Source organism: Carassius auratus, linkage group LG28B (genome assembly GCF_003368295.1).
Source record: "Carassius auratus strain Wakin linkage group LG28B, ASM336829v1, whole genome shotgun sequence".
In the NCBI taxonomy this organism is placed as follows: Eukaryota; Metazoa; Chordata; class Actinopteri; order Cypriniformes; family Cyprinidae; genus Carassius; species Carassius auratus.
The window spans coordinates 8,170,745-8,183,798 of NC_039293.1; the positions used below are offsets into that span (position 1 = coordinate 8,170,745).

A 13,054-nucleotide genomic window follows, 5' to 3' on the forward strand; every position below is an offset into this window, starting at 1 on the left:
TGATTCAGAGCATCAGTAGATGTTAGTGAAGCATCAGGACTGAAGCTCTGGATCAGCTGCTTTCTTTGCTCATCTCTTGGTGTTGCAGGGCTTTATAATGATATGATTGGGGGTCACTGAGTTTCAGGTGTTTCCAGAATTTAATGACCCCTTTTTGTATCTTCATGATTAGAGCATATTTGCCTAATTCTGCTCTGCATGCGTTATTTGTTGTATGCCTGTGCACGTGTAATATATTTGTACAAAGTTCTGCATGCAGGGTCTCAGTTTTCCCATTTGGTGAAATCTGGATTTGGATTGGTCAGTGGACCCCACACCTCACTGCCATAGAGGACAATTCATTTTTTTTTTTCTTTATTTTATTTATTTGACAGGGACAATGCAAACATAGTGTCAAAGCAAGCTTGTCAATGAAGTGCTGCATAAAAAGTTTATAGCAAATGCTAATTTTCAACTCCTGTCCCTGGTTGGGCTTTTAAACACAATGCAATTTACATACTTAACCATTTCAGTTAAAACAATATAACATAATATATACACAACTCCTGTCCCTGGTTGGGCTTTTAAACACAATGCAATTTACATACTTAACCATTTCAGTTAAAACAATATAACATAATATATACACAACTCCTGTCCCTGGTTATACATAATAAAATTTACCCATGAAATTTACCCGTAAAATTTACATACTACTAGCATTAATTAAAAATGTGTACACCTTTGGTTTGTTTTTAAACAGTTCTTTAGCCTGGAAGTAAACACTTTAAAGTCCAGTACAGTCTTGATGTCAGATGGTAATGAGTTCTAGAGTTTAGAGCTCTTCACAGAGAAGGTCGTCGTACCAAAGCTGGTCCTGCAGTATGGTATTTTACAGTCATGATTTGAGAAACCCCTAGTGAATCGAGTGCTGCTTTGTCTCTCAATAAATGAGCTTAGTGGCTCAGCTGCTAAATGATTAATGCACTTGTAAATTGGTTTTTCATCCATAATTTTTATTGTTCGGTTGAATACAGAACCTATGCATTTGCTTGCAGTGGGAGTGGCTTGAGCCCATGCTGTCATGCAGTACGATATATCAGAAACAATCATAGCAGGCCTGGTTCGGTATGAAGCTTCTTATCAATTTAAAACAGTTGAGATTACTTTGTATTGTTTTTAAAATTTTCTTTATATGCTTGTCAAATTTTAGTTGAGGAATCTTTAACACATTGTACAAAATATGAATTTAATTCATCAGCCATAATGGCACTATCAGTTACACTATTACCATTCATGTTAAGTTCTGTAATCTTTTTGTGTTTATTTGATTTATTAGTCAGATTATTTAAATGCCCCCAAAGTGATTTTTTGTTGCCTTGAACACTATCAATTAAATGACTGTAATATGTCACTTTTGCTTTCCGCAGCTCAAATACGACTTTATTCCTTAAACTTCTGTAAGTCGGGAGATCAGTATTAAGTTTAGATCTTAAAGATGTTTTCAGAGGTAAATCTCGCTTTTTTGTGTGTTTTGTATTTCATTATTTATCCCGAGCACCGTGAAATCTTTTTGTTTAGATTTTATTTGCTTTGTACATTTTTCCATTAGATTTGTAAGAGATGTGGTCATAGAATTACAACACTCCTCTCCATCGTCTAGTGTCATCGTTTGTTCCCAGTTTATGTTTTTAAGTTTTCTTTCAAATTGCACAATTCTACTTTTTGGAATAATGTATTGTGTTTTTCGATGAACAAGTTTACCAAAGTACAGTTTCGTCAGTTTCCTGCAGCCGAATGTAAATGTGTTCTGCTGTAAACCATCTGATCTGTGAGGTGTGAAAGTGGACAGGTTTCTTTGTTGAAGGGGTATGAAGTTTTGGATTTCCAATCCCTCTGGAAAAAGCTTTTGTGTAAAAGATGCTTATTGTAATCAGTTAAGAGAAAGGGTTGATAGTAAATGGAGGTTTATCTCTCTGTTCCCAAAGAAGTGACTCCTTCCTGGAGACTTTTATATAAACCCCAATACCAAAGAGAAGTGGAGGATCATACATCGTATAGTGGCCACTGATACTGAATACTGAATACATCCGCTTCATCACTGTTAATGTTTGACTTCATCTCACATCTTTAATAACATCCTCACAGAAAACCAACACAGATAACATCAGGAGCAGGACTGAGGAGCTAAGGCAAAACACAGGACTTCAACACTAGAAAACTGAAACAATCCAAACCAGAGAAACTAATGAATAATTCAATCAGGAAACAGAAACACGGGGAAAACTAAACCCAAACAGAACATAACCATCATCTGAATAATGACACGATATACTCTCTTCTGAAGATCTGCTTCATATCTGACATTAGGAACAAATTAATTCAGTTTCCAACACTGATGCTGTTATTTTCCTGTTTATTAATATAAAGCTGCTTTGAATTAAACTGAATTATATAAAGCTCTTTAGAAATAAAAGTGACACGAATATTTTGTTTGAGAAACAAAGAAAAAATCAGGGTTTCCAGACATTTGACCACAGTTTAAAACCTAACAATCATGACAAACTTTTAATGTTTCAATCTGAAAATGAGACTGAAATCATGAAATCACACATTGTTAGTTTATACAAGTGATTATTAATATTTGTTGTGTAACTGACTCAGATTTGATCATTTAATCTGAGAATCAGATTCATAAACAGCTGAATAAAGTATTTCTAGACCATTTACTTCAATTAATATGATATGATCATTTAATCAGGATCTGTGACACATCACTGTTTCTCATTGGTCAGATATGATTAAGATGATTTAGTCTAATCCTTTATCATCAACTACTGATCGATAAGATCCTCAGAGAATAACAGCAGAAGAAAGGAAAGAGTGTGTGAGTGAAGGAGGTTGTGAATGTGTGTAGATGTGTGTTAGTTACAGGATCAGAGAATGACACTGTTCCTCTGTCATAGTCCAGATTCACTCTCACACGATCAAGCTTACGTTTAACACGAACACCAAAACCTAGAGACCCTCCATACCACACACACCAGACATCAGTGTAGAAGAAATCCAATCTCTTCCTCTGGTTTGATGCTGTAGTTACTCCAATAATCCAGAGTGAACTCTCTTTAACCTCCACATCCCAGCAGTGTGTTCCTGAGTTAAAACCCTCTGAACCCAGAACACATTCATCACAGTCAAATCTCTCTGGATTATCAGGAACAGGTTGATCACCGCTGTATCTCACACTGGTCAGATCCTCAGACAGAACGAGATGAGGATGAGCCGTGTTTGGATCCAGAATCACAGGAGCTGATGAGACACAATCAACAGATCATGATCAAGAGTGAACACAACACAGATGATTATGAATTATGAGACTCTCATCACTGTCAGTCATTCTGTGTCTGATTGATTCATCAAGACTGAACGTTCAGACAGAAACAGTGAGGGACACAAACTGAAAACAGATTCATTTATATTCAGTTATAGTCAGAAGCTGCTTTTAATACAAAATATAACATTTGAACAGAACTTTACACATGTTTTCATGTTCAAATGAGATTATAATAATACAGAAATAATGATTATATCTTTATGCTTATCCTCACTGTTTCTCTTTTGAATCACAGAGCTTTTACTAAATACTATCTATTATGATGATGATGATGATTGTTATTATTATAATAATAATTATTATTAATTAATTAATTAACACTAGATAGTATTCCTCCATAATGTGGTGAAATAATAATAATAATAATAAATGTTATTAAAATTCACAACAACACTCTCACAAACACACACACACACACACACACACACAAAGAGCAATGATATATAAGAGCTATAACAAGTCTCAGTTAGATTAACACAGTACACGTAGCATAGGCTTTTAAATAATATAATAAATATAAATAGAAAACTGATAGAATAGAAAAATAATACAGCAAGCTAGTGTTAGGGGTCTTTTTTTGCTTTTGTTCATTTTATAATAAATGAAAAGAAAACCGTTATAATAGAAGAGGAATAAAAAGAACAGAGAAGCTTTTTAAAAAAAAAAAAAAAAAAATCAAGTAGTTAGTAAATGAATGGAGAGCCAGTCTAAAAGGGACAATATTTTATAAAGAATAGAATTAGAATAGAGTGTGCTAGAGTTGGAGGGGAGCGGGGCGTCATGACCTCATTATTATTTATTACTCAGAGTGTACTTGGACCATGGCACACTATAGATCAACATAATCTATATAACCTGAGAATCAAGATCTAGTCAATGTGTTTGGGAATGTTTCGAGACGTTCTTCAGTGGTTCTTTGGGAGGTTTAGGTGATATATAGCACCACTGCTGTACATTAAGATGTTTTTAACTGTGTGTGCACTTGGATGGGATTAATGCAGAACACAAATTACAAGTGTGGGTTACATTATTATACTCCATTCTTCTCCAGATTTTGTAATTGTAGTTTTAATGTTCAATTCAACTTAATTTACTAATTATACATCAGATGTTTATTTTTTTTTTATTTTTTTTGACCCGCGAATTGCGATGCAAGGATGGATAAAATGATTAAGTGATTTATGTTATTCCCACAGTAATAATTTTATAACATCACATCTGACGAGGAGGTTGCATTTTAACAGAGTAAGGGTTTTATCTCATTTGCAATATATATTTTATAACAAATTTAATTTATAGTGATATATACCGGTTACTTACATGCCGTGCAAGTTTAAACAGCCCAAAACTTTTCTCACAGAAAACATTTCTTTGACTCGCAGTGAAGATACAGAGGTTTTAAAAGAGAGAAACAAAGTTGTTTAATCAATTATAAATGTGCTCAAGGATTGTCGTTCAGCCCCTTGAGAAGTTTTATGATTCAGCTTATTATAAGAATTTGTTAAGACTGTCTAATAATATAGTTTCTGTTCATAACCATGTCCTGCGTAATGAGTTTGAATTATTATCATCAAACCGGACGTACAGAGTCCCAAGATTGAAGAAAGTTATGCTGAAACATTCTTGTGTGCATCAGGCAATCCTCGAAGAAACTTCATAAAAATCAAGAGTATTGTGAACAGATGTATAAGTGTAGCAGGAGCGTGAGGTATAATGTGACCGAGTTTATATTTAATGTGAATTTAACATTGAAAGTTACTGTGAATAAAAACATTAGTGAGGCTACTAATCATAACACTTTCATTGTTTCATTGTACAACCAGCGGATGAACACAGATTTTAATTGATGCAGCTAATGATAATGATAATGACACGCTGAACGTTATAATCACGTCGGTGTGATTGTATTGATCCAGAATGCAGCAGCGAGGGTTGTCTTCAATGAGCCAAAAAAAGCTCATGTTACTCCTCTCCTCATCAGGTTACACTGGCTACCAGTAGCCGCTCGCATCAAATTCAAGGTACTGATGCTTGCCTACAAGACGACCACTGGCACGGCACCAACTTACCTAAACTCACTGGTTAAATCCTATGTGCCCTCCAGAAGTTTGCGCTCTGCAAGTGAACAACGCCTTGTGGTGCCATCCCAAAGAAATTCAAAATCACTCTCACGGACCTTTTCCTGGACTGTGCCCAGCTGGTGGAATGACCTCCCAATCCCAATTCGTACAGCTGAGTCTTTACTAATTTTCAAGAAACGTCTGAAGACTCATCTTTTTCACCTGCACTTAACCTACTAACACCAGTACTTTTCATTTTCTTGTCTTTGTTCATTTAATTAAAAAAAAAAAAAAAAAAAAAAAAAAATCCTGGCTATGCGTTCTATACTAGACTAACTGAGACTTGTCATGGCACTTGTATACTGTTGTTGTTCTCCTGTTGATCTGACTGCTTCTATTGTTCTCATTTGTAAGTCGCTTTGGATAAAAGCGTCTGCTAAATGATTAAATGTAATGTAATGTAAAATGTATTAAATGTAGAAAATATGTATTGGTTATTTTTTTTCTTTTTGGAAGAGATGCGTTTTTAGCTGATTCTTGGAGAATATTGTTATTCTCGCTCTCTTATTCTCTGTATATATAAACCTAATTCAAAATATTAATGAATAATTAAATAAAGAATTATTAATAAAATATAAACAGTAGTAATCATATGGGAAAAGTGAGCTGCTGATTTTGGTGCAGTAGATGATCAGGTTCTTCACAGATAATGCTGAAATCTGTCAATATTGCATCATTTCCAGTGTGTGTGTATGAAGCTCAGATCTTCTGCAGTCAGACTCACTGATCTGGACGATGTCCTGCATCTTCTTCCAGACTCTGAAGGACAGGTTCCCCAAGTAACGTGGCACATGAATCAAAGCTCCAGAAGGAGTCTGTGGATCCGGCTGTGATGAGATCTGGAATCTGGAAGAACATTCAGGATCAGAACTGAAGTGACTCTGGATCAGAAGCAGAGAGAGAGAAGATCACTCACCTTTCCATCGAGACCGGAAACTCCTGCAGAACAAACACAACATTGATCAATCTATCAATCAATCAACCATACATCAATCAATCAATAAATCAATAAATCAACAACTCAATCAATCAATCAATCAACCATACATCAATCAATCAATCAATCAATCAATCAACAACTCAATCAATCATCAATCAATCAACAACTCAATCATCAATCAATCAATCAATCATACATCAGTCAATCAGTGTATGCTGTGAAATCAGACCTTCAGAAAGCAGGCGTCACTGGCTCTCATCTTCTCCTCCGTGTCTTTGATTGTGTGTGAAAGAGCTGAGATGTGTCTGTTCATCTCCTCCAGCTTCTCCTTCATCATCTGCTTCTTCTGCTCCTCTTCCTCTCTCAGTGCAGTGATTGTAGCTTCTTCTTCATCTCTGAGAAACTGATGAAGCTTCTCAAACTGCTGTTTAATCTGACGCTCTGTGTGCTCAGCTTGAGACTGAAATCAAACCACATTCACTTCAATCGTCTCCATCAACACACATCAACACAATCACATCATTCAGATCTGAGAGAAACTCATAGACAGACATATAACAGATCCAGAAGAAGATTGATGATCCTCATTTACACAAATAATCAACTGGAGACCATTATATTAAATATATCAGATCAGAACTGTATATAGTGATCTACAGCTGTAATGAAAATGACTCTTGTTACAATCCCCTGCTCTTCAGAAATCAGAAATGGAGGCGCAGTGAGACTCCTGGACCTCTGAACCCTTAAAATATATTATTCTGATATTGCCACCCTTCTCAGAGAAAGATTTTCATCAATATTTTGCTCATTTTGAAAGAGTAGCATCCACACTGAAGAAGTTACAATGTGTGTCTGTGTCTGTTGGTGTAATCTCCACTGCTACTAGTACTGCTGGTTCTTCTATGTCTGATTGGACTTCATGCACTGTATATCTAAACCTGGAGTCTCCTGGTTCTACCAGTGAGGAGGCTGAGGAAGGATGTCTACAGGACACAGAGGTTTTAGCCAAAAGGCAAAGTACATCTTTCTCATCTGACTGCCCAGGAGAGAGTAGATATTACTCGATGTAGATATTACTGAGTTAATTAACTCTTTCCCTTCCTTGTTCCCTGATGCTCCAACTCGTACCTCTGTGATTCATCATGATATTGATGTTGGTACAGCACCATCTATTAAACTGCGTACATATCATGTTAATCCCAGGAAGAGGGGAATACTAGGTAAGGAAGTCAAATATCTTTTGACTCACGATCTTGCTGAGCCCAGTTTGAGTGCATGGATCTCCTCTGTCTGCTGGTTAATGAGCCAGATGGGACGTATTGTTTTTGCTCCGACTATAGAAAGCTTAATGCGGATAGAAAGCCTGACTGTTATACTTTACCACGGTGTAATGATTGCCTTGATAGAGTTGGCTCAGCTCAAATTGGTTCTCCTGAAAGGATACTGGCAGACAGTGGTGTATTGTAACAAAGTAATAATAATACTTTGTTATAGTACTTAAGTATCTGTACTTTACTTGAGTTTTTATATTTCAGCCAACTTTTACTTTTACTCCACAACATTTCCTAATTAAAATGTATACTTTTACTCTAATTCATTTCCCAAAGTATATTCATTACTAATCAGCTTTAATAAAGATTCAGTTGAATAAATGATCCAGTATTTCACCAAATGCTCCGAATGAATGAATCTCCATTACTCACTCATTAACAGTCACTTGTTGGCACTTACTGGCGGCTTAACTTCCACATTTCTACTATTTTGTTCATGTTATAAATTATTTCAAATATCAGTATTTAATGTTTTATTTTAAAAACAAACCTTTATTTATCCATCTGTAACTGTAATCTATGTCCTCTCTGAGATATATAAACTGTAAATACACCTAAATGCTTTTTCAGATGCTGATAGCAGAAATGTTTTCTTATGTTGGAATGAAAGACACTAAGTACAGACAAAGTGATTCTTATTCTGACCCAAAAATAAGAAATGGATAAAAAGAGCTAAAACTGAACAAAATCTTGCTACCCAAGCTGTTTATGAACATATTTTGCATATATATATATTTTACCAAAATCATTTTCTGGTTAGATACTGTACTTTTACTATGTATGACTTTCACCACTGCTGCAATGTGCTTTAACCAATCCAGCTAAAGAGTTATCTGCTTTTGTGACACCTGACAATTTCTTACAGTATAAAGTTATGCCATTTGGAGTACGAAATGCTCCAGGTACATGTCAACGTCTTGTTAACAGTGTTTTATATGGGATGCATGGATGTGAGGCCTACATTGATGATATGGTTTTATCTAGTAATACCCTGACTGATGTTTTCATATTTCGCCGCTGCTAACCTTACTATAAACCTGGATAAATGTGAGTTTGGGGGAGCCAGGGGTACATATCTTGGTAAGGTGATGGGTGGTGGGCAGGTTAGGCCTGTAGAAGCAAAGATTGAGCTATCTGTGAGTTCCCTGTGTTTGAAAACAACATGAACTTCACAGATTTTTGGGTTTGGCAGAGTACTGTAGAGGATTTAGTAGAAACTTTGCTACTGTTGTGGTGCCACTATCTGATCTTCTTAGTACCAAAGTGCCATTTGTTTATATGATTTATTTGCCTACTTTTTTTGTGTGTCTGTGTGTTGGTGTCTCTGTGTACTGGAGGCTTATATCACTAAAACAAATTCCTTGTATGCGCAAATATACTTGGCAATAAAGCTCTTTCTGATTCTGATTCTGATTTGTGTGGTCAGAGAAGTTTCAGGAAGCATTTAACAATGTAAAAATGTTGTTGGCACCAGCTGTGCTTTTGGCCCCTATATTTGAAGCATACTTTTAGAGTTGCAGTGTATGCCAGTGAGAGTTGGGCACAGGCTTTTCTAAGACAGCTTGTGTGTTATTTTCCCTTTTAATATTGATATTTCGTTGCATTTAGACATATATTTAAAATATCTTCTTGTTGTTTTTCTTTTTCCAAAAACATTGTTTATTTTTTATTGCTTAATTTCTTTTTCCAATAAATTATAAATTAATTTAAACCCTATTTCGTTGTCTGTCTCCCTCTTTATGTTGTGGTTTTGGAACGAGCTCGACCCTAACACTCTGGATTCTGTTTCCTCACCTTGATGTGTTCAGCTGTTTTCTCAAACTCTCCTTTTGTTTTCTCATTGCGTTGAAGTTTCTCCTGTAATGATTTCAGTGCTGTATTGAGCTCCTCCTAGAATTAAATGAAATAAAACTCCATAAAACCCCAGATTACAGTGAAAAAAGGAGATACAGCCATACAGTGACATGATCATACAATGCAGTGCAAAAGTATTTGCCCCCATCCTGATTTATCATACTATCTCATATAAGATTAATTCAGAAATTAAAATCTGCCATAAAACAAAGGCAACCTGAGTGAACACAAAGTTATTTATCGAAGCAAAAAAAGTTCTCCAATACCGACTGGGCACGTGTGAAAAAGTATTTCCCCCATAGTTAATAATTCCTAAACTCTATAAAACTTAATTTATAACGGCGTTCGGCTGAACTAAACACAACCAGATCTGATCAAATCAACTTTTAAACAGGACTTTTATAACAACATGAAGCTGAGAAAGCCACTTTTCTCACCTTATATGATGAAACCACTTTATCGATGGGTCTGAATGTGTGATTGTCGTGTTTCTGAGAGTTAACACACACGACACACACCGGCTGTTTGTCCTCCAGACAGAAGAGTTTGAGTTTCTCACTGTGTAAACTACAGATCTCCTCAGATCCTGATGAACGAACCTCATTTCTCTCCTTCAGGAACGACTCACACAAGTTTTTTAACACAAGATTACATGGAGGATCAACTTTTGAGGATCTTCTTCTGCAGACGGGACACTCCTGAGTTTTCTTAATTCTCCAGAACTGTTGAAGACACTCTTTACAGACACTGTGACTACATGATAAAACAACAGGATTCTTGAAGATTTCTTGACATACAGGACACGAAATATCATCTTCAGATAGAGAAGCCATTTTCACTCTTAGAGCTCCAGTGATCTAAACTTTACTTTCACTTTCTGAACGACAGTTTGAAAAACAAATCCCCTCGAGAATCACAAATATTGAATATCTATACAGAACCAAACTTCACAAAGATCCTTCTGTAAAGTGTTTCTCTTGGTTCTTCACTGATGGCTGGTTCTTTATTGTTTTTGTCAGTAGAGAAGAGAGTCAGTGTGAGAGAAGCAGAAATAACACGTCAGTCTCTTCCTGGTAAAAGCTGTGAGAGGGAGGAGCTTATGATCACATGACTGTGTTTAAACACGTACTCAGCTCTATATTTCTTCGCGGCCCGGTGAAACACACCAATTTGAAAAACTAATGGAATGCATAGTCGATATAAAAAACTTGATGATGAGTAATTTCTTACTGCTAAATTCAGAAAAAACAGAGGTGTTAATCATAGGGCCTAAAAACTCTGCTTATAATAAACTAGAACACTGTCTAAGACTTGATGGTTGCTCTGTCAATTCTTCTTCATCAGTTAGGAACCTAGGTGTGCTACTTGATCGCAATCTTTCCTTAGAAAGCCAGGTTTCTAGCATTTGTAAAACTGCATTTTTCCATCTCAAAAATATATCTAAATTACGGCCTATGCTCTCAATGTCAAATGCAGAAATGTTAATCCATGCATTTATGACTTCAAGGTTAGACTATTGTAATGCTTTATTGGGTGGTTGTTCTGCACGCTTGGTAAACAAACTACAGCTAGTCCAAAATGCAGCAGCAAGAGTTCTTACTAGAACCAGGAAGTATGACCATATTAGCCCGGTCCTGTCCACACTGCACTGGCTCCCTATCAAACATCGTATAGATTTTAAAATATTGCTTATTACTTATAAAGCCCTGAATGGTTTAGCACCTCAGTATTTGAATGAGCTCCTTTTACATTATACTCCTCTACGTCCGCTACGTTCTCAAAACTCAGGCAATTTGATAATACCTAGAATATCAAAATCAACTGCGGGCGGCAGATCCTTTTCCTATTTGGCGCCTAAACTCTGGAATAACCTACCTAACATTGTTCGGGAGGCAGACACACTCTTGCAGTTTAAATCTAGATTAAAGACCCATCTCTTTAACCTGGCATACACATAACATACTAATATGCTTTTAATATCCAAATCCGTTAAAGGATTTTTAAGCTGCATTAATTAGGTAAACCGGAACCGGGAACACTTCACATAACACCGTACTTTCTACATCATTAGAAGAATGGCATCTACGCTAATATTTGTCTGTTTCTCTCTTGTTCCGAGGTCACCGTAGCCACCAGATCCAGTCTGTGTCCAGATCAGAGGGTCACTGCAGTCACCCGGATCCAGTACGTATCCAGACCAGATGGTGGATCAGCACCTAGAAAGGACCTCTACTGCCCTGAAAGACAGCGGAGACCAGGACAACTAGAGCCCCAGATACAGATCCCCTGTAAAGACCTTGTCTCAGAGGAGCACCAGGACAAGACCACAGGAAACAGATGATTCTTCTGCACAATCTGACTTTGCTGCAGCCTGGAATTGAACTACTGGTTTTCGTCTGGTCAGAGGAGAACTGGCCCCCCAACTGAGCCTGGTTTCTCCCAAGGTTTTTTTCTCCATTCTGTCACCGATGGAGTTTCGGTTCCTTGCCCCTGTCACCTCTGTCTTGCTAAGTTGGGGTCACTTCATCTACAGCAATATCGTTGACTTGATTGCAAATAAATGCACAGACACTATTTAAACTGAACAGAGATGACATCACTGTAGCGCCGCCGCTCCCACCACACGCATCACGCACTGTGCATAGGGCACCAAGTGCTGAGGGGGCACCAAAAATAGCCTAATGATTTTTTTTTTTTTTATTCCGGTATTATTTCATTAGCCTATAGAAATATTAGCCACATTTTAGCCATGTATATGTAACAAAAAAAGGGGGAACAAGAAAGATATTTAACAGTGGTGGACAGTAATGGAGTTTACTTCGTTACTGTACTTAAGTACATTTTTCAAGTAGCCTATCTGTTCTTTACTGGAGTAGTTATATTTTGAGTAACTTTTAATTTTACTTCACTGAATTCCAAAGCATAAGATTGTACTTTTAACTTCACTACATTTCATAAAACATATTGTTACTCCCTATAATATATGAAAAAGTGAAAGTGAGTTAAGTGACATTCAGCCAAGTATGGTGACCCATACTCAGAATTTGTGCTCTGCATTTAACCCATCCGAAATGCACACACACACAGAGCAGTGAACACACACACACACACTGTGAACACACACCCGGAGCAGTGTTCATCATTTATGCTGCGGCGCCCGGGGAGCAGTTGGGGGTTCAATGCCTTGCTCAAGGGCACCTAAGTCGTGGTATTGAAGGTGGAGAGAGAACTGTACATGCACTCCCCCCACCCACAATTCCGTCCGGCCCGAGACTAGAACCCACAACCCTTCGATTGGGAGTCCAACCCTCTAACCATTAGGCCACGACTTCCCCCCATCTCACATGCTCCGACACGCAGAAGCGGTGACTGATTCATCATGAACTGAGTCTTTTCAAAATAAACTTTTAAATCGGATCGCAAATCGCACCAA

At 36.9% G+C, this 13,054-nt stretch overlaps 1 protein-coding gene across 1 annotated transcript; it reads right to left on the bottom strand.

Annotated features, from left to right (window-relative positions):
• Positions 1-2,468: 2,468 nt before the first annotated feature.
• LOC113067417 (zinc-binding protein A33-like) lies at positions 2,469-10,704 on the bottom strand. The gene is made up of 6 exons (XM_026239818.1): positions 10,059-10,704; positions 9,562-9,657; positions 6,663-6,893; positions 6,410-6,432; positions 6,218-6,339; positions 2,469-3,288 (listed from the first exon to the last, which is right to left on the bottom strand). The coding sequence occupies exons 1-6, from the start codon at positions 10,452-10,454 to the stop codon at positions 2,810-2,812; spliced, it is 1,347 nt and encodes a 448-aa protein (XP_026095603.1). The 5' UTR covers positions 10,455-10,704; the 3' UTR covers positions 2,469-2,809.
• Positions 10,705-13,054: the final 2,350 nt, after the last annotated feature.